The sequence below is a fragment of the Tupaia chinensis genome, unplaced genomic scaffold (genome assembly GCF_000334495.1).
Source record: "Tupaia chinensis unplaced genomic scaffold, TupChi_1.0 Scaffold000132_1, whole genome shotgun sequence".
In the NCBI taxonomy this organism is placed as follows: Eukaryota; Metazoa; Chordata; class Mammalia; order Scandentia; family Tupaiidae; genus Tupaia; species Tupaia belangeri.
Window position 1 is genome coordinate 4276130 of NW_006159601.1, and position 22197 is coordinate 4298326.

General features: G+C 46.0%; 1 protein-coding gene and 1 pseudogene across 2 annotated transcripts in view; one reads left to right on the plus strand and one right to left on the minus strand.

Annotated features, from left to right (window-relative positions):
- GNPDA1 (glucosamine-6-phosphate deaminase 1) overlaps nucleotides 1-15343 on the plus strand; it is a 16044-nt gene extending 701 nt beyond the window's left edge. Inside the window, exons 2-7 of one of the 2 annotated variants that reach the window (XM_006144791.3) lie at nucleotides 418-547; nucleotides 5597-5698; nucleotides 7669-7851; nucleotides 8747-8931; nucleotides 12835-13009; nucleotides 13930-15343. In XM_006144791.3, coding sequence (XP_006144853.1) covers nucleotides 424-547; nucleotides 5597-5698; nucleotides 7669-7851; nucleotides 8747-8931; nucleotides 12835-13009; nucleotides 13930-14030 — 870 coding nt within the window. In that variant the 5' untranslated portion in view covers nucleotides 418-423 and the 3' untranslated portion in view covers nucleotides 14031-15343. The remainder of the gene's footprint in view (nucleotides 1-417; nucleotides 548-5596; nucleotides 5699-7668; nucleotides 7852-8746; nucleotides 8932-12834; nucleotides 13010-13929) is intronic. The other variant, XM_006144793.3, reaches the window with a different exon arrangement.
- Nucleotides 10891-12324, minus strand: LOC106734511 (histone H3.3-like; annotated as a pseudogene).
- Nucleotides 15344-22197: the final 6854 nt, after the last annotated feature.

Consider the following 22197-nt stretch of genomic DNA (forward strand, 5'->3'; position numbering starts at 1 on the left):
GGGCGGGCGGGTGGGGAAGGGGGCTGAGTCGAGCTGCAGGAAATGAGAGTTACGGTGAGGTTTTCGATGAGGTTTACAATGACCCCGGACTAGGGTCAGTTACTGCTTCCCATCGCGAGGTCAGTGCGGTGGGTACTATAGTCCCCGTTTTTACATAGGGAACGTCTCAGAGAACCCGGCCCTGGGTCTTTTGAGGTGCTGCGGTTGGAAAACGGTGGAGCTGAGATTAGAACCCGGCTCTGTTCCACAGTAGCGCCCCCTCGTGGGTGATGAGTGAGGAGGCACGACCTATTCTTCTGAACGGAAAGTGGGCCTTATCCTGGCTCAGCTTCTCTCCCACCTCAACCACCTTCCTCCCTTGCTCCGCCCCTGCCCCTAACCACTGATGCCTTTTGTCATTACCGCCCCTCCCTGCAGGACAAGATGAAGCTTATCATCCTCGACCACTATTCTCAGGCCAGCGAGTGGGCGGCCAAATACATCAGGAACCGCATCATCCAGTTTAACCCGGGGCCAGACAAGTACTTCACCCTGGGGCTGCCCACTGGTGCGTTGCTGGGTGGAGAGACTGGGAATCGGGTGATGGCTTTTAAAGGGCCAGGCTCGTGGGTACACTCAGCCGGGGACCGTGAGGCGGGCTCTGAGGTGCTGGTGTCCTGTAAGAGAACACTCCACTGCCCCCTAGATAAACGGCCCAGCTTCCTTTGTGGACTGGTTGCACAGCCCTGGAACATTAGGGGTCTTGGTTAGGCAGGAAGAACTTGTTTAGGCTATACTAAAGCAACCCCTGTTATCCAGGGTTCCTTAACAGAACTAAGTCCTGATGGCCCAAGGCATTCCTTTCTTTCTTTTTTTTTTTTTTTTTTTTTTAAGAATTTTTTTGGGACCAGCCGGCAGGCAGGTGGTATGGGGCGCTGGACTCCCACAAGGCTGATTGTGGTTCCAGTACCGAACCTGGCGGCTTGCTTTCTCACTTTCTTTCTCTTTCTCTCTGTCCCTTTCTGGTCAAATTAAAAATAAATAAAGTTAAATGAAATAATTTTAAAATAATTAATTAATTAATGCGTTTATTTATTTTAATTTGACCAGAGAGAGAGAGAGAGAGGGAAAGTTGGAAAGGAAACCACCAGGTTCATAACTCATACTGTGGTCAGCCACGCAGGAGTGTCCAGCAGCTTAACCTTTGCGCCACCTGCTGGTCCCCTAAATAAAATAATATTAAAAAAAATTTTTTTAAGAGAATTATTTTGGGACCAGCAGATGGCATAGCAGTTACATCGCTGGACTCCTACATAGTCAGCCATGGTTCCAGTCCTGGACCTGGCAGCTTAAAACTCATACTGGGCTCATGTGCGTGCCTGCCCCAAATCCCAAGACCAGAATGGAGGAGAAGGGATTGTGGTGTGGCCATACCCACTAGGAGGTGATTTTTCACTTTCTGTCTCTAGGGAGGGAATGTGTTTAAAAAAAAAAAAATCTCTCAAAAAAAAAGGAATTATTTTAACTTTATTATTGTTATCCTTTTTAAAAAAATGTTTTAAACAGCCATTAAGACCAGTTATTATTTTTCAATTTGACCAGAGAGAGACAGAGAAAGTGAGAACGGAAGCCACAAGTTCTGGTACTTGAACCATGGTTGATCATGTGGGAGTCCAGCACCTTGAACCACCACACCACCTGCCGGACCGCATGGCATTCATTTTATGCAGTGAATTAACTTCTCTTCTGTGCATGAAGAGGGGTGCTAGCTAAGCACCATCCTTGGGAGAACTGAAAAGATAATCACTCGGTTTTCTGTAAGACTTAAACTCCACCTCAAAACAGTCCCAGTTTCGGGAACCAGCAGTTAGCGTAATGGCTAAGTCGCTGGACTCCCACGTAGTTGACCGCGGTTCGTGTCCCGGACCCGGTGGCTTAAAACTCACGCCGGGCACATGTGCGTGCGTGCCCAAGATCCCGAGAGGAGAATGGAGGAGAAGGGATTGCGTCATGACCATCTCCCCTGGGGGGGTGATTTCTCGCTTTCTGTCTCTATGCCTCTCTCTGTCTGGCGAGCGTGCGTGCCCTATAGCGAAAACCTCTCCAAAAAAAATAAAATAAACAGTCCCAGTTTCTTCGGGTAAAAGTCAGAGTGTCACCTTATAGGCAGATACTTTGACCTCAGATTCTCAAGGCAATGTCCTGGTTATTTCTTTCACAGGTGAGTGGATTTGTCCCAGTGACCTTACCTGACCCATCCACTAGAGTAAAGGTCTTCAGACATTTTCTGTAAATGGCCAAATTGTAACCATTGTACGCTCCACTGGACACTGTAGTGTGAAAGCAGCTATGGATACTATAAAAATGAGTGATGAGGCTGTGTGCCAAAATAATTTCATTTATGGACATCAAAGTCTGAATTGATATAATTTTTCCATGTCACAATCTGTTAGTCTTTTGATTTTTAAAAACCAATTTAAAGATGGGAGCCAGCAGGTGGCATGGTGGTCAAGGTGCTGGACTCCTTCATGTCTGACCACAGTTTGAGTCTCTGACCCAGTGGCCTGAAACTAACGACTGTTCTAGGCTCTATCGAGCAATGAACAAAAGGGAAGTAAATTCCTGCCTTCCTGAAGCTTAGATTACAGTGGGAGACAGCTAATAAATAAGCTAATTAGTAAAATATAGAGTATGTTAGATGCGATAGGAGGGGAGAGAAAAATGAAGCAGGACGGAGGGGTGGACGTGTCTAGGAAGTGAAGGCTTGCAATGTTGGATATGGTGGCAGGGATGGTCTGAGAAAGTGACACTCAGGGGAAGCCTGGAGAGGTGAGAGGTGGCCATGCAGGCCCTGGGAGGTAGAAGTACATGGAACCGGGTGGGAACTGGGAAGAGGTGACTCGTGGCCAGGGTATGTGCTTTCCTCAAGACTGCTTCTTACAGAGTACAATGAGAGGCCATTGGCAGGTTTTGGAAAGACTGACATGACCTGATTTGATGGGTTTTTTTTCCTTCTGTTTTGAAAAAAAAATTTTTTTTTAAGATTTTTTTTTTTGCTGTAGGGCACAAGTGCTGGCAGGGGAGACAGGGAAAGAAAGAAACTGCCCTCCAGGGAGGACAGCCATACTGCAATCTCTTCTCCATTCTCTGGGGCTTTGGGGCACACACACGAACAGCCTGGTGTGTTTTTCAAGCCACACCAGGTCTGGACCCTGAACTTTGGAGTTGGCCACGTGGGATCCAACACCTCAACCTCCATGACACCTGCTGCCCATTTTGAAAAATTTTAAAACATTTTTAGAGGTTTTTTTGAGAGGTTTTTGTTTAGGGTGCATGCGCTCACCAGAAAGAGAGAGACAGAAAGCCACCGCCAAGGGATGATGGCCACAATCCCTTCTCCTCCATTCTCCTCTTGGGATCTTGGGCACGCACCCACACGTGCCTGGCGTGAGTTTAAGCTACCGGGTCCAGGACACAAACCGCGGTCGACTACATGGGAGTCCAGTGACATAGCCATTATACTAACTGCTGGTCCCCCCAATATTTTTTTTGAGAGACTTTTGCTATAGAGCACATGCATTTGCCAGAGAGACACAAAGTGAGAAATCACCCCCCTCCTCATCCTTTCTCTTCTAGGAGTTTTGAGCATGCATGCACATGTGCCTGGCATGAGTTTCAAGTCTCTGGGTTCAGAACTTCAATCACGGTTGACCATGTGGGAGTCCAATGATGTAATCATTATGCTATCTGCTGGTCCATTTTGAAAATTTTAAAAATATTCAGAAAAGTTGAAAAAAAAAAGAGTGCCAATGTAATCATTATGCTATCTGCTGGTCCCCCATTTTGAAAATTTTAAAAATATTAAGAAAAGTTGAAAAAAAAAAGAGTGCCGTATAACCTAGATTCACCAATTTTTAACATTCTGCCACATTTGCTTTTGTCTTTCTCTAGCTCATATTCTCTTATCTCTACACAATGTTCTTTCTGAACCACTCGAAAGTAAGTTCTGGAAATTCAGATACCTGACCGCTAAACCTCTAATACATACCTCCCAAGTTTAGGGACATTCTCATACATAACCACAGTATTACAATCAGGCCTAAGAAAATGAAAACTCATTCTACAGTGTTATGTAATAGACAAACTGCAGGCACGACGTTTTCCTAATTGTTCATATTTACCTTTTATAGGATTTTTAAAAATTCAGTGTCTTGGGGCTGGCAGGTGGTGTGGATTTAAGGGTGCTGGACTCTCACATGGTCGACTGAGGTTCAGGTCTCGGACTTGGTGACTTGCTTTCTTGCTTTCTCTCTCTCTCACACACACACTCTGTCCCTCTCTGGTCAAATTAAAAGTAAATAAATAAGTAAAGTTAAGTAAAATAATTCTTAAAAAAAAATTAAGGTTCTGGTCAGTAGTCATACTTTTGTGTGTGTGTGTGAGAGAGGTTTTTGCTATAGGGCATGTGCGCTCGCCAGAAAGACAGAGAGAAAGCGAGAAATCATCCCCTGGGGGATGGTCACACCGCAATCCCTTCTCCATTCTCCTCTCGGGATCTTGGGCATGCATGCACACACGCCTGGTGTGAATTTAAGCCACCAGGTCTGGGACTCGAACCGCGATCAGCTACATGGGAGTTCAGCAACATAGCCATTACGCTAACTGCTGGTCCCTATCTTTTTTTAAAAATTTTTAAAATTTCATTTCATTCATTCATTTATTTTAATTTGACGAGAGAGAGAGTGAGAGAAAGTGAGAAAGCAAGCCACCAGGTCTGGGTTTGGACTGTGGTCGGCCATGTGGGAGTGTCCAGTGCCTTAACTACCACGCCACCTGCTGGTCCCCAGTATTCAGGCTTTTTTTTTTTGGAGAGATTTTCACTATAGGGCGTGTGCGCTCGCCAGACAGACAGAGACATTAGAGACAGAAAGTGAGAAATCACCCCCCCAGGGGGGATGGTCACGCTGTAATCCCTTCTCCTCCATTCTCCTCTCGGGATCTTGGGCACGCACGCACACGCGCCCGGCGTTGAGTTTTAAGCTACCGGGTCCGGGACACGAACCGCGGTCGACTACGTGGGAGTCCAGCGACATAGCCATGACGCTAACTGCTGGTTCCCAGTATTCATACATTTTTGAATTTACAGTGGTCCTCCTGCCTCTTATGTTTTATGACACTGAGTTTTTCATGAGACTCAGCTCAGGAGTCTGGCTTCTCATGAAATCTCCCACAAACCTCAAAGCACAGGGTGAGCCTGTGTCTCTCCTTGTCACCTCCACTCTCTGCTCCCACCCCAAGATAGTGAGCTCTTGAAGAGAAGCTGCTCTCACTCCTGTGTGTCCCCATAACATGTCCCTGTGCCTTGCACATACTAGGGAAATTCAAAAAGCTTATGAAAAAGTGGAATAAAGTGCACGTTTGTTTTGGTCAAGTGGAGACAGGCATTAAACGAGCAATTAGTGGGTGGATGGCAGTTGGGACTGGTGTACCAGGTGGGTCCTCAGTGGGACTTGTCTCCCTCAGACTAGACAGTTCTCCTTGTGCAGCAGCCGACACCTTCCTGGGCGCCCTTGACTTCCAGGAGCTAGGGGCACTCAGGTTGTGGCCTCTCTTGCAGGGAGCACCCCTCTTGGCTGCTATAAGAAGCTGATTGAATACTACAAAAATGGGGACCTGTCCTTTAAATATGTGAAGACCTTCAACATGGATGAGTACGTGGGTGAGTCTCTTACCTGATTCCAGGAGTCATGCTCCTCTCTTCACAGATTCGTCTGGAGAGGAATGGGTGTGTTGTGATAGGCTTAATGATCAATGCCTGTCTCTTCTAGACCTCGGTTTACTCGACTATAAAGCGCTGAAGTCAGCTAAGGAGGCTGACCTCATCAGTTGTTAGTGTAAAACGGTATCATAACAGATGTAAACACTTAATAAATACATACTAAGGAATCAGCAGATGGCATAATGGATACATTGCTGGACTCCCACGTAGTTGACTGTGGTTTGAATCCTGGACCCAGCGACTTAAAATTTGTGCTGGGCGTGTATGCATGCATGCCCAAGATCCCAAGAGGAGAATGGTGCCGAAGGGATTACAGCATGGCCATCTCCTCTGGGGGATGATTTCTTGCTTTCTCTCTCTCTCTCTCTGTCTCTCCAGCAAGCACGTGTGCCCTATAGCAAGAATCGCTCCCCCCAAAACACATACATACTATATACTAGAATATCTCCATTTCATCTGCCCACACCCTTATTCCAAGCCATTTTTTTCCTGGAACAAATGATTGCACATGGGACCCTGGCTGGGGTGTGTCCCTCAGCCCCCTTTTCTGCCAGGGACGCTGTGGGGAACTGGGACTGCTGTCCTTTGCACTGAGAAGCTTCCCCGTGGTCTTTTAACACTCTGCCCCACCCCATCATTTTGTGTGGCTTCACTCTAAGCAGTGTTTTGCATTCCTCGTGGTAAAGCACATATAACATGTAGCATCTTCACCTCTCTTATGTGTACAGTTCACATTCATACTGCGTTAAGAGCATTCACATTGTCGCACAACCGGCCTCTAGATCTCATCTTGTCGAACGGAGACTTTACCCCTTAAATAGCAGTTCCTCCTTTCTCCCCTCCCCAACCCCTGAAGAACACTGTTTTCCTTTCTGTTTCTGTGAATTTCTGTCTCTGACTTCTTTCTTTTGGCATGATGTGCTCAAGCTTCATCTATATTGTAGCAAGTGTCATTTTCCTTCCTTTAAAAAAAATTATTTAAAGAATTACTTTATTTATTTATTTATTTTAATTTGACCAGAGAAAGGACAGAGAGACAAAGTGAGAAAGCAAGCTGCCAGGTCTAGGACTCACACTGCAGTCGGCCATGTGGGAGTCTAGCGCCATTAACCACCACCTGCAGGCCCCCTATTTAACTTTATTTATTTTCATTTTCCTTCCTTTTTAAGGCTTTTTTTTAAAAAAAAATTCTCGACAGCGTGTACACCTGTTGGAGAGGGACAGAGAGAGAAGGAAAGTGAGGAAGCACCCCATCCCAGGGCATGGTCACACCACAATCCCTTCTCCTCCATTTCTTCTCTTGAGATTTTTGGCATGCACACATGCTCCCACAGTGGTCTCAAGCTGCCAGGCCCAGGACTTGACCTGGGCACTTGTCCACGTGGGATCTAGTTGCCTTGACCACCATGCTACCAGTTGGCCCTGACTTTAAGTATTTCTAATGCTTGGCATTAAACATTTACATTTTCTTTCTCTGTTTAGATGGAAAAAAAAAAAATCCTTGGGAAAACCTGAGATAACCATCTGGTGCTTAAGTTGGGGTTCAGGCTGAGCAGGGTTTAATGGGGGTGAATGGTGGGGTGGGAGGCACAGGGTGAGGGCTGTGCTTCCTTGCTTTCCTGGTTGGGCCCACTTCTGGTGGCCTGCTGCTTGCCATTTCCTTGTGGCAAGGAATTCAGAATTGGGGTATTGCCTAAGCCACTGGGGTGTAGCTCCTTTGGTCTGCTGGTGGCAGTGGGTGGGTGGACATTACAGATACCAGCTCAGCCTACCTGAATGGCCAGGGCTAGAGGGCTGGTACCACGGCTTCATGATGGGCAGTCCCGAGAGCGTGTCTGGAGATCTGAGGGTGGTGTCTTGGCATCCTCCTTGGGATGCATGGACACAACTAAGAATCCTGTGCCTTGCAGGCCTTCCTCGAGACCACCCGGAGAGTTACCACTCCTTCATGTGGAACAACTTCTTCAAGCACATTGACATAGACCCAGAAAACACCCACATCCTGGATGGGAATGCAGCCGACCTACAGGCTGAGTGCGATGCCTTTGAAGAGAAGATCAAGGCCGCTGGTGGGATTGAGCTCTTTGTCGGAGGTGAGCTGGATGCTGCGTACTCGTCAGGGCCAGGCCCACGGTGGTTTCAAGGCAGGGAGGACACGATTCCTGGCTCCAAACCGCTTCCCCTGTCTGCTAGTGACGGTGCACTTCTTTGTCACCACACAGAGGCAGGGAAGGCAGGGAGGGTGCAGGAGCCCCAGGTCCCTGCCCTCTGCTAGTCAGGAACCGTGTGATTGTAGAGATCTCCTTTTCCTGCTTTGGTGTCTCGCCTGTAAACTGAGGTTAGATCTGGACTCTGAGATTGTCTCTATTCTTCAGAACTAAGGTTTCGTGGATGAGTCACAAACCCTGGGGGAGTTATTGACTCACTCAAGGCCAACTGGTTAAGGGCAATGGGGACAAGGTGGGACCCCAGGGTGTCTAATTCAACTGTGTGCTCTTGTTCCCAGCCTTGGCTGTCCATCTTTGGCCACTTTGGGAGCCACCACAGTGCTGTGAATTGGGCTGCCTTTTCCTGCTCAAATTTAACTCTTTCCTTCTTCAGAGTGTGTTGGATGGGGGCAGGTGTGCTCAGTTTCTGAGATTTTATAAACTCAGCAGCCACTGTCCAGGTTTTGCATGTTTTATTCACTGCAGCTCTAACTACAGGCAGGGAAGACAGAGAAGTTACTGCTTTCTGATGACCTGGAGAGGTGGAGGCTATCTGGAGTGCCCCTTAAGCTTTTTGGAGGTGCTAGCAAGTTAACAATGTCCACGGGTGCCTTAGGAGGGGAGGGATAGAGCACATGCTTAAGGAGTACTGGCTCATGGGTGCAAATGAAGAGACAGTTTGAAGGATTTTCTTTTAAACCCTAGTTAAGGAAGGAGGGATTGTCCTTTCTTGAAATTTTGGATCCCTGGGACTCAGACTGGCCTGACTCTCTCCCTGCAGGCATCGGCCCTGACGGACACATTGCCTTCAACGAGCCAGGTTCCAGTCTGGTGTCCAGGACCCGCGTAAAGACACTGGCCATGGACACCATCCTGGCCAATGCCCGGTTCTTCGATGGAGATCTGGCCAAGGTGCCTACCATGGCCCTGACAGTGGGCGTGGGCACTGTCATGGATGCTCGAGAGGTAAGGATGCAAGTCAGTGTGGACTTGTCTTTGTCTTTTTTAATTACAGAGGGCATGTGTACTCACCAGAGACAGACAGAGGTGGAAAGGGAAAAAGCAACCCCCAGTGGGATGTGGTTATACCACAATCTCTTCCCCTCCATTTCTCTATTCTGTTGGGATTTTAGCATGCATGCATATGTGCCAAGCCACTGGGGCCAGGACTTGAACCACATGGTCAGCCATGTGGGATTCAATTCCTTTAACCATGAGGCCACTGGGTCAGTCCTGGACTCATGTTTTTGTTGTTCATTTTAACTACTGCCTGAAAATATACTTAGTAAAGACATCATAAATAAAGCTAAAATCCCAGCTGACCCAGTCACTATTTCTCTGTGGTCTTTGGAGGTAGCCACTGTCCCAGTGTGACGGGAGTCCTTTGCAGAAAAGAGCCCAGCATGAGTGCTGGGATATGCATTGCACTTGTCCTGGTTGTAAGAGGGGCTCTCCTGTTTCCTGGAGTTGGTGGAGGTCACTATTTGAGAAATGCATCTCCTGCAACCCAATGATGGTGTGGTTATAGCCCAGTGCCTAGGGATCAGTAAATGTAGCAAACTGTGGCACAGCAGTGGCCCAAGTGCCATGCAAGGCTGGAAGCCATGTAGTTTGGATCCCTAGGTCAGCCTGAAAACATGTTGGGCACGTGAGTGGTTGCCCAGGATCCTGAGGTGTTGGAAAGCTGGGAAAAGGGGATTGTGGCATCATAAGACCCTACTGAGGGTGCCTCTCTCCCTTGTACCTGCTTACTCTATCAAAAACGTGTGTGTGTGTGTCAAATGGAATTAATGAATTTTTCCCCTAGAAAACTGAGTATCATTTGAATTTTTTTTTTTGAGAGGTTTTTTGCTATAGGGCACGTGCACTCGCCAGACAGAGAGAGAGACATAGAGACAGAAAGCGAGAAATCACCCCCCAGGGGGGATGGTCACACCGCAATCCCTTCTCCTCCATTCTCCTCTCGGGATCTTGGGCATGCACGCACATGCGCCCAGCGTGAGTTTTAAGCCACCGGGTCCGGGACGCGAACCGCGGTCGACTACGTGGGAGTCCAGCGACTTAGCCATTACGCTAACTGCTGGTTCCCTCATTTGAATTTTTTGTGATTCTAATTTCCTTTCATTAGAATTTCAGAAGTATTTTCTTTCTCGCTAAAGTATAACCAGTGGGAAATAGCTACAGACATTTTAGCTTTAAATGTCTTTGCCCCGATTTATAAACAAGCATATACATCAGTGAAAAAATTCCCCATTTAAAGTGAGTTTTGGTGAAATGAGTGACGGCACCCAGATTTCTGTTGGGTAGCCTTGAATCAGCACCTAGTGGAGGACTCTGCTGTTTGGGCCTTGCCTCGTGTATAAACACTAGAGCTAAAGGACCGGCCTTGTTGTGAGAGGGTATCCTTTTTTTTTTTTGAGAGAGAGGTTTTTGCTATAGGGCACGTGCACTCACCAGACAGACAGAGACAGAGAGACAGAAAACGAGAAATCACCCACCCAGGGGGGATGGCCACGCTGCAATCCCTTCTCCTCCATTCTCCTCTCGGGATCTTGGGCACGCACGCACATGCGCCTGGCGTGAGTTTAAGCCACCAGGTCTGAGACTCAAACCGAAGTCGACTACGTGGGAGTCCAACAATGTAACCATTATGCCAACTGCTGGTCCCCAATTCTTTTTTTTTTTTTTTTTTGAGAGGTTTTTGCTATAGGGCACGTGTGCTCGCCAGACAGACAGAGAGAGACATAGAGACAGAAAGCGAGAAATCACCCCCCAGGGGGGATGGTCACACCGCAGTCCCTTCTCCTCCATTCTCCTCTCGGGATCTTGGGCACACATGCACACACGCCCGGCGTGAGTTTTAAGCCACCGGGTCCGGGACGCGAACCGCGGTCGACTACGTGGGAGTCCAGCGACATAGCCATCATGCTAACTGCTGGTTCCCTGCTGGTCCCCAATTCTTAAGCACATTCTCCACGTATGCAGCGTGCTAGCTGGATGTCTTTTGGCATAACTGTTACATGTTTGGCATGGATAGTACACAGGTTGGTATCTTCAAAAGGCCAACCAAATAGGCCTCACTTGCTTCCTACAGAGCACCAATAGCTGCGCTCTGGAAGCACAGATCTGTTTTGAAATCCTGAGCAATTTCTCGCACCAGATGCTGGAAAGGAAGTTTGCAAATCATAAGTTCAGTGGACTTCTGGTAATGTCTAATTTCATGAAGTGCACAGTACTGGGCCTATAACGATGAGGTTTCTTCCCCCTCTGGTAGAGGGCGCACTCTTGCGAGCGGCTTTTGTAGCCAGTTGCTTCCTGGGTGCTTTACCACCAGTGGATTTGCTGGCTGGCTGCTTTGTATGAGCCGGAGCCCAGGTATAGAGACCTCCTCACTTATTCCCCTTCTTGGCTGGAGCTCAGGGAGCTAGAGGCGGTGCTGACATTGGAGAGTGACGGCGGTGCAGTGGTGGCTGTGAACACCCAGGCACAGTACATTTTTCAGTCCAACCCAGGATCTGAACCCATGGTTCACCATGTGGCTTCCAGTACTGCAGTTTAGTTCACTACCGCCTACGCCACTAAGGCTGGGTCCTACCTGTTTTTTTTTTTTTTTTTTACAGAATTACTTAATTTATTTATTCATTCATTATTTTAATTTGATCAGAGAGAGAAAGTGAGAAAGCAAGCCACCAGGTCTGGGATTCGAACTGTGGTCAGCCATGTGGGGAGTGTCCAGTGCCTTAACCACCATGCCCCATGCCACCTGCAGGTCCCTATAGCTGTTTTCTTTAACAGTCTTGCATGTTTGCCCAGGCCAGCTTCAAGCTCATGAGCCTCCCCAAGTCACTGGAATTCATGCTCATTGCCACTGCACCCACACTTTTAGGTTGGACCTGGACATCAAACCTGGACCTTCCACGTGGTCCCAGCCCATGGAGCAAAACACCCTACAGTACACACCCCCGCAGCTTTCTTCCTAAAATGAGTTCTGGAGACCCTGAACAAGTAGTCACATTCTCTGTGCGCTCGGGTTTTAATGAAGGAAAAATAAGTCCTGCCCACAGCTCTTTGGTACAAGTGAATTACAAAGACATCTATAGAGAAGAGTTATTTGGGATCACTTTCTGACACTATTCCTGATACTGTAACTGTCAAGTGGTGTCCGCTTTGTTTAAAAAACAAAGCATCACCCTAGTCACATTAGTGGGTTTAATGCTGTGAAGGAAAGTGGCCAGAGTAAGAGCAGCTGTTCTGGGATTCAACCTTAGGGACCCCAGACTTAACTCTCAGTATTGCTTCCAAAGTTCCCTTGCAGGTAGTGCGGGTTGGGATTACAAACTCACCCAGCTGTTGGGCCATCAGCGTGGGCCTCTGCACAGCACGTCTGTTCACAGGGCACCTTCAGCAGAGATGCTTAGAGGCTGTCTGTCACATGGTGATCAAGAGCAAGGACTTGAGTCACATACAGCCTTGAGCATGTTGCATAACCCCACAGGAGCCCCATTTGCTTGTCATATAACATGGGGGTAATAATGCTGCCCCCCTCAGTTTATGAGCAGTTAAGAGTCCTGGCCCCGTGTGGCTTGAAAATCACGCTATGCACGTGTGCATGCATGAAAAATCCTGAGAGGAGAATGAAGGGTTTGTGGTATAGCTATCCCTCTCGGGTGATTTCTCACTTTCCCCCTTTCTCAACCCCTCTCTGTCTCTAGCGAGCACCTGTGCCCTATCGCAAAACTAAAAAAACAAAAAACAAAAAAACACATGAACAAACAAAAAAGCAGTAATCCTTACGAGCTCAGGGGCTACAGTAGAAGCCAGGAGTCCGCTGTCTTCCCGTCCATCACGGGTCTGCTCTCTGCTCCCCAGGTGATGATCCTCATCACGGGTGCTCACAAGGCATTCGCTCTGTACAAGGCCATCGAAGAGGGCGTGAACCACATGTGGACCGTGTCCGCCTTCCAGCAGCACCCCTGCACTGTGTTTGTGTGTGACGAGGATGCCACGCTGGAGCTGAAAGTGAAGACTGTCAAGTATTTCAAAGGTGAGGGAGGGACGGGTGTGGAAGTAGATGGTCCAGCTCGGGGGTGCTAGGAGTGGGGCGTGATCAAGCTTTCATCTTCTGGCCACTTCAGCTGCCGGCTATGACCTTAGCTGCTTTGCAGTATGCATCATTTTCCATCCATTACCGCAAGGGCCCATTTTGGAGACCTGTCTGCTGTGAGGGGAAGGAAAGAAACTGCACAGTGGCACTCCAGGGGCTGTGTGGGGATCTTGAAGAGATACTGAGCCTCAGCTTTTCTCTGTCCAGATTATTATTATTATTTTTTTTAGAGGTTTTTGCTATAGGACGTGTGCACTCACCAGACAGAGACAGAAAGCGAGAAATCACCCCCCAGGGGGGATGGCCACGCCGCAATCTCTTCTCCTCCATTTTCCTCTCGGGATCTTGGGCACGCACGCACACGCACCCGGTGTGAGGTTAAGCCATCGAAACGGGGACTCGAACCGCGGTTGACCACATGGGAGTCCAGCGACATAGCCATTACGCCAACTGCTGGTCCCATCTGTCCAGATCTCTTATGGGCCTTTCCCTCCTAGGCAGGTATGGAACCAGCTACCTGAGGATCGTTATTTCTTTTGCTTTAAAAGGAGACATTCTGCTTTAAGCAAATGTATGTGAAAATCCTGATAAACTAAGCAGATAAATTAGGAATTTGTTCTTTGCTGAAACAGTGAACCTTTAAATAGCCAACTCTCAGAGAGATTGAATTTACAAATGTTCCATGAACTCTAGTGCTCCCTGGGAATAACAGATTCCTTTCCTACTCTTGGGGTGTTTATCATTTGGGGATCCCAGAGAGGAGAGGTAAGTGGCATTTCTAGGACAGAATTTGAAAGCTTCTGGATGTTCTTGTTGAGCACCTACCTGCATTAACTACTTTCCGCTCTTAATTTTTGTAGGTTTAATGCTTGTTCACAACAAGCTGGTGGATCCCTTGTACAGTATCAAAGAGAAAGAAATTGAGAAAATCCAGTCTTCTAAGAAACCCTACAGTGATTAGCCGGTGCAGGAACTGAGTCTCAAGTACCTCAAAGACAGGCAGGTCTTTCTGGAAATTGCCTTTAGGAGATCAGAACTGTATTTCTTATTTCAGTATGGATACTCCAGATAAGTGGGTGAACTTACTCTTCTTGGCTGTGAGGCTAGGGCCTGATCATAGAATCTAGCTATAGGGAGAATGACTTGTTTGTAACTTAATCAGAAAGCAATCTCTGAAACAGGCACTCCCATCGGTTTGATGCCTGCCACACCCAGATCAGTAGTTTTTAACTTTTGTGTTTTGCCCCGTCACTGTTCACATGTGTAGAACACTCCCACCAGGAATTTCTATCCTTATGTGCCCTGATTCTTAAGTGGGAGGGAATTAGGGTTTGTATATATTGGACACAACCTCTTTGGGGGGTCTCGAGAACTCCTCTTATTCCTGGTTAAGGAACAGATTTTTCAGTGTCTAAACTAAACACAAGGAAACAGTCCCTCTAATCAGGTGCCATGGAAAGAAAACCATCCCTTCCCCCCCCCCCGCGCCCCCCCCCACCAGCCTTTTCATGAGCTGGGAGAATTCTTTGGGGAAGATTTGGGTGGGCAGGACTAAAGAGATGGCTTTCGATGATACACTCAGAGCCTCGAGGGACCCGGTCATGCCAAACTTCTCTCCCTCAGGCACGTCCAGCACCAAGAGGGGCAAGGGGAAACCTGTTCTCACTGGAGCACCGTGTTTTGTCCAAGGTCTCCCTGTGGTTCCTCTCTTTTATATACTCATTAGTAAGTCGGAGTCTGGGCAGGGGCAATAGACACTGTTGTGTTCAGCCAGGTGACAGCTGGGCTCAAGTTCAGTTGCTGAGTTTAGCTGTAACACAGGAGTACCATGCTGTCCCATTTCCATGAGAGTCGAGGGCCACCACAACACACCAAAGGAGTTAGTACTGTGCCCCTACTTGCAAGACCCTGCTCTCCTAACCCTCTCAGGTCCACGGCTGAGGTCTGGTGTTCTCAGAACACCCAAGTACAAGCCTGTGCCCACTCCAAGATGGGCTGCTGCTGCACCTTCCCTCTGCTCTCTTCAGCCTTCAAGGAGTGGCCGGGCCGCCTCCCTGTTTCTGTGCCTGTTCAAAGCTACTGCTGCCTCTGTTTCTGGGAAAGGTCTTTCCGGCCTGTGAGTGCTGTTTGGTACCAGCATTTCATCTGTAGCTTTTATATCTGCTTGTGTTGTCATTCTGTTTTAAGCTAATGGGTTAATGGACTTGTTTACAATGTGATATTTTCTATTAAATCCAGTATTTTCCAATAAAATGTGTCATTTGTGGATTTGGACTCCTCAAGTTCTGGAAGTTATTGAGCTGATTTTTATACATCTTGGAACTAGCTGGTAAACAAAGCTTCACACTCAGTCCTATAAGACCTTGCAGGATGGTCACAAACACAGAAACCATCTACTTATTTCTGCAATCATCGGGGTGAAAAATAATCAAAAGATTTTATGCAAATGAAACACCCATGGAAAAAGATAGTAGAGCACATGAGCAATAAATTGTCGCATTTTAGCTGTACTTGTGATCCAAACAAGGACACAGCTGTAAAACAACCAAGGCAGGTTTGTGATGTGCAGAAACTGCGGGGTAGGGAAAAATACATTCAGGTTTTGGGGAGTTATCATTTGTTCAGTTAAAATGAATGTAATAGAGGGCCAACAGGTGGTGTGGTGGTTAAGGTGCTGGACTCTCACATGGCTGACTGCAGTTCAAGACCCAGACCTGGCCCCTTGCTTTCTTGCTTCTCCTCTCTGTCTCTCTGGTGAGCACATGTGCCTTAGAGCAAATTAAGAAGTAATGATAGAGACCAGCAGACGGTATAATGGTTATGTCACTGGACTCCCACATAGTTGATCATGGTCTGAGTCCTGGACCCAGTGGCTTAAACTACAAAAATTAAAAACAGAAAGTAGTTAATGCAGGTAGGTGCTCAACAAGGTGATTTCTCATCTTCTGTCTTTCCAGCGAGCATATGCACCCTATAGGAAAAACTTCTCAAGAAAAAAAAAAAGTAATAAATAAAATTAAATATTTATTTACTATTACTATTGTTAATATTATTTTTCACGTAAGCAAGCTGCCAGGTCCGGGACTCAAACCATGGCCGGCCATGTGGGAATTCTAGCACCTTAACCACCATGCCACCTGCCAGCCCAAAATTAAATAATTCTTTAAAAAAATTAATGGCATATCTTGAGATAGCCAGTTAAGGAGGCATAAGAAAAAATTGGAAGAAGGGTTGATTTTTTCAATTGCTAGAGGTCATGTGTGCTCCTGGGAGAGGGAGAGGCTCCCCAGTGGTGCCTGATCATGCCTCAATCCCTCCCCCTTCTCTCTAGTAGGACTGGGGCATGCGTGCATACCCACCTGACACATTCCTCAGGCTGCCAGAGCTGGGATTTGAACTACAACTCGCCACATGGGATCCAGCTCCCTTAACCACTATGTTCTAGGGCTAGGATACCACCAATTCTTTTTTTTTTTCCAATTGTTTTTGCCATAGGGTGCATGCACTCACTAGAGAGAGATACACAGAGAAATACCTTTCCACTGAAACAGTATTTGTCAAAGATCCCAGTGACCTCAATTTTGATTGCTGCTTAAGTCCATTTTTACAGCTCAGATTGCTTTGACCCATTTGTAGCATCTGACTCCTTCCTTCAAACTTGCCTTGGCTTCTAGGACATCATGCATTGCTGGCTTCCTTACCTTGCTAGCCATTCTCCATCTCTGCTGGCCCTTCCTCATCTCCTTGCCCTCAGCATCTACAGTGACCCAAGAGTCAGTCCTTGGACCTTTAAATACAGCTTCCTCCCTCGGTAACCTCAGGCAGTCTTATGGCCTTAAATACCATCTGTACATTGACTCCTATCTTTAATCTCCAGCCAGAGTCCCTTTCTGGAACTCCAGACTGGACTACCCATTGCCTATCTAACCTCTGCACTGGAATAACCACCAGGCATCTTGAACTTACCTGACAACAATGAAATTCCTGATCTTTACCCTCAAACCTGTGTAACCTCCAGGATTCTCCATCTCAACTGCCTCACTTTCTCACACTATATATCCAATCTACCAGTAAATCTTATTAGTTTCACCTTCAAAATAAGTACAGAATCTAACCATTTCTTAAGCTTCTTACTGCTGGCATACTGGTACAGCCACCTCAGTTACTACCAATGGCCTTCCTAAGTGGCCTGTTTCTGCCCTCGCACATTCATCCCATTCCCCTAAAACATAAGCTAGTCCTTATTCCTCTGTTCAAAGCCCCCTGAAAACTCCCCATCTCAGTACAAGCCAAAGTTCACACAAGGCCCTAGAGTCTACAGCACCACCCACTGGCATCCCCTCTCTATTCTCCTTTCCTCCATCTGCTTCACTCCTTAGAAGCTACGATGGTGTTCCTGGAGTCCTCTAACATTCTAACATACTCCTGTCCTAGGGACCTTTTATCCTTTGCTGTCCCCTATCTGGAATTCTCTCCTCTCAGGAGTCCAGAGTTCACCTTCACACTGCCAAGCCTGTGTTCAGGTGCTGCCTTGACAAAGTCTTCTCCACTCTTTAAAAATTCCAATTGCTCTGCCCTCCAACCCAAACTCCCTATTCCTTCCCCCAACTTCTCTCCATGGCGCTTGGCTAATGAACAATATATTTTCCTTAGTGTCTGTTTCCTCCGATCAGAATTTGAATTCCATGGCACCAACAGATGGCTTAATGATTACGTTGCTGGAATCCAATGTAGTCAACTGTGATTTTGACCTCAGATCCAGCAGCTTAAAACTCACACTGGGTGTGTATGTGTGCATGACCAAAATCCTAAGAGAAGAATGGAGAAGGGATTGTGGCGTGGCCATCCCCCTGGGGGTGTGATTTCTCGCTTTCTGTCTTGTCTCTGGTGAGTGCACATACCCCATAGCAAAACTCTCTCTTAAAAAAGAAAAAGAATTTAAATTCCACGAGGGCAGGAAGTTTGTCTGTTATTGATTGCCATGTTCTCAGCTCATTGTTAGGTGCTCAATAAATATCTGTTAAATGAGTGACTTATTCTGGGCAAGTAATAGATTGCATAAGTCGAATGGGCTGAGGTAAAGATATAAAATCAGAAAATATATTTCCATCATGCACGTTATATTAGTTTAGATGTTTTTCCTTGTGTGTGTGTGTGTGTGTGCATGTTTATGATGAAGGATGGGATAAAGATCCAAGTAAGGAAAAGAATTAGGCCAGCCTGTATCCTGGTGGTTAAGGCAGCCGGATCCCACATGGCTGGCTGTGTGATTAGAATCCTGGTCCCAGCAGCTTGAAAAACTTGCCAGGTCCATCTCTGTGCATGTCTAAAACTCAAAAGAAAGAAGAAATGGAGAAGTGATTGTGGCATGATGATTTGTGCAAAAACAAAACAAAAAGCATCCTCTGGTTCAGAGAAATACAGGAATCCTTGGAGTGGTTAAATCTTTACATGATCTGAGTAACTGTATAAAGTCTATACTATGGGTTCTTAAGTTAATAATAAGCATAAACACTTGTTAAATACATCACGAAGCTTCTTCTTAGCCTGGTCTGCTGTTTATTTTTATCGAGGCAAAGTTTGGGGAGCAGCCCATGTCCCCTTACCAGAGGGTACAATAGTGTCACAGTTCTTTAGTCCTACTTAGGAGCTTTGTATATAAAACCTAATTCCCTTACTCCTGTGGCTAAAGATAACTGCTACTATTAGGAGTGACACTTTGCCATGTATCAAGTGCATAAAATGTCAACTCTGGTCCAAGTAGTTTTAAGTGGCCTTAGGGTTTTTGGTAATACTGCTGTTCCTGCCATATCATTAGATGCTGTTCTGTCAGGGTGTAATACAGACTATAATAAAACACAGAGAGGAAAATTAAAATCCCAGAAACTAAATTCTCTTCTGCAACAAAACAAACTATTACTCTTGTCTTAACCAGTTACTGTGGTTTTATACCACAGGAATTGCTGCCACCTGCTGGAGATGCTTATGACAAAGTTAATACTTGGTGGGAGCTCCAATCCAAAGTGCAGTCAAAATTTTGAATACCATTTCAAAGCTGGCAGCCAAATAAATAGCTTCAGGATTATTTGATCTGATGAACTGTCATTAGAGTTGGCAGGAAATTAAATAATAAATATATTAAGAGATATATAATGTAAACTGGAACCCTCTACTACTAAAAAAAGACCTCGCTGACAATGCCATAGGTCTGAGTCTTTTCTCTGGTCTCCATCTCCTTTGCGGGAGGGGTGCACATACTCTGCATGCTACAGTATTTAGTTGAGAGGGCATATTAATCCTCATACAAGCCTCATGGTTCCAGCTGACCCATAAAACAGCCTGATCAACTTGTCTAGTCTCTAATTTTTTTTTTTTAACCAAGCTGAGTAGGCGGGAAAAAACCTAAAAGGTTAACAGCCTAAAATTACATATACAACCAATCAAGTGTCCTGAGATATAACTGACTTAAAACTACAGAAAGACTTCAATCAGAAAGAATAGCTTTGAATAAGTTCGGGCTGTATATGTATTTTAGTGGGCACTGCTTTTACAGAGAACAGTTGCTACATTTATGGCAGAGATCTCTTGCTCAGTAGTGCAGAGGCCCCAGGCAGACCACACAGACTGTGATGAAAGTTGTGGAGTCTCTCACGTGTAGAGACTGGATATGCCACAAATCTACCAGATCAAGAAGACCAGAGGGACCAGCAGTTAGCGTAATGTCTATGTCGCTGGACTCCCATGTAATCGACCGCGGTTCAAGTCCCGGAGCTGGTGGCTTAAACTCACACTGGGTACATGTGCGTGCGTGCCCAAGATCCCGAGAGAATGGAGGAGAAGGGATTGCGGCGTGGCCATCCCCCTGTGGGGTGATTTCTCGCTTTCTGTCTCTCTGTCTCTCTCTCTGTCTGTCTGGCGAGTGCACGTGCCCTATAGCAAAAAAACTCTCCAAAAAAATAAAAAGATAAATAAATTAAAAAAGAAGAAGACCAGAGAAAGTGCTGCAGCTTTCACCAGGAGATCATGAAAAATATGGCAGGTATCCACAGCATCCTCACACACTGCATATTGTTACCAGAATAAAAAATACAAAAAGGCATCCCTATTGGGAGAAAGATATAATTAAAGATGTCTAGATGAGAAAAAAATCACATACCCCTCAAGTTCATAAGAATCTCTCCAGCGAATGTGAAACTGAAAGTAGTCAAACATCTGTAAGGATTCAGCCCCTGACGTTGCCCCGAGGACTTCCAACACAGGAGGATGCGAGGAACACATGCTTTAAGAGCCCAGGGGAGTTAGTAGTGCAACCTGGGGAGCTGGAAGCAGTGAGGTCCTGATGTCAGAGAAGCTTCAGATTAGAAAATGCAAATCACTGTCATTTAAAGATGGTGAGGAAGTGTTTTCATTAATATATGTTACAAACACCAAAAAAACCCAAAACGAAACAAAAGAAACTGCACTACTTGCAAAACCTGCTGATTAGGTAGAGTCTGCAAAAAGTTTTTCAGCTCCTGACCAGTCCAGATGTTTTTTTTTTTTTTTTTTAATTTTTTTCAAAGAATTATTTTACTGGGGACCAGCAGGTGGTGTAGTGATTAAGGCACTGGACACTCCCACATCGCTGATTGTTGGAGTCCCAGACTTGATGGCTTGCATTCTCACTTTCCTTCTCTTTCTCTGTCTGTCTCTCTGGTCAAATTTAAAATAAATGAATGAATAAGTAAAACTGAATAAATAATAACTTTTTAAAAAAGGAATAGTTTTATTTATTTATTTATTTAAATTTGACCAGAGGGACAGAGCAAGGAAGGGGGGGGGAGTGAGAAAGGAAGCTGCCAGGTCTGGGACTCAAACTGTGATCGGCCTGTAACCATCACTCCACCTGCTGGCCTCTATAAAGGAATTAAAAAAAAAAAATTGCTAGAGTGTATGAGTGCTGGAGAAAGATAGGGTAACAGAAAGAGGGAAAGCACCCCTAATGGGGAATTGTCATGCCACATTCCTTTCTCCTCATCTCTCCCCACTTTCGGGATTTTGGGCACACGTGCACAGGTACCAGCACATTTCTTGAGCTGCTAGTCCAGGACTTGAACTGTGTAGTCAGCCATGTGACATCCAGCATCTTAACTACCATGCATGGGCTCACCCTAAAAAATGTTTATATAAGATTAACAATAAAAATGGATGGGTGACAACCAAGAGGAGTCTAAGGAGACATGATGACAAAATGTAATAATGTGGCATCCTGGATAAAATACTGGAACAGAAAAATTATATTAGGAAAAAAATGAAGAAACTCTGGATCAAGTGTAGACTCTAGTTCACAATAATTTATCGATAACATTCATTAGCATGTCCAATGTACCACACTAATATAAGGTGTTAATAATAGGGGATACTGGGTATGGGGTATGTGCAAACTCTCTGTACTGTAGTTTCAGTTTTTTTTTTTTCAGAGGATGCATACACTTGCCAGAGAGAGATGGAGAGAGGGTAGTAGACCACAGAGCTGGAAGCCACATGGCATGTGCAGTTAGGTTCTCCGGCTAGCTGGCCTGAAAGTATACTGTGGGCATATGTACCCACGCTCAAGATCCTGGGCAACTAGAGGACGGAAAGAAGGGATCATGGTGTGACCAAGCCCTGTGAAAAGCGCCTCTCTCACTCTCTCTGCCTTCTTATATCCGCACATGGTCTATCATGAATTTTTTAAAAAAAATGAAAAAATTAAAAGAAAAATAAGACTTCATAAGCCCTATCATCTTTGTTAAAATTGAGGAATGAATACTTTGTACCTGAGGTAAACAAACAAGTCTTTTTTTTTTTGGAAAGGTTTTTGCTATAGGGCGCGTGCGCTCGCCAGACAGACAGAGGCAGAGAGACAGAAAGTGAGAAATCACCCCCCAGGGGGGATGGTCACGCCGCAATCCCTTCTCCTCCGTTCTCCTCTTGGGATCTTGGGCATGCATGCACACGTGCCCGATGTGAGTTTAAGCCATCGGGTCTGGGACTCGAACTGCAGTCGACTACGTGGGAGTCATTACGCTAACTGCTGGTTCCCAACAAACAAGTCTTTGAGACTAAACATGTGTGTTATAGTTTTTAAAATCATAAACGGGAAAAGA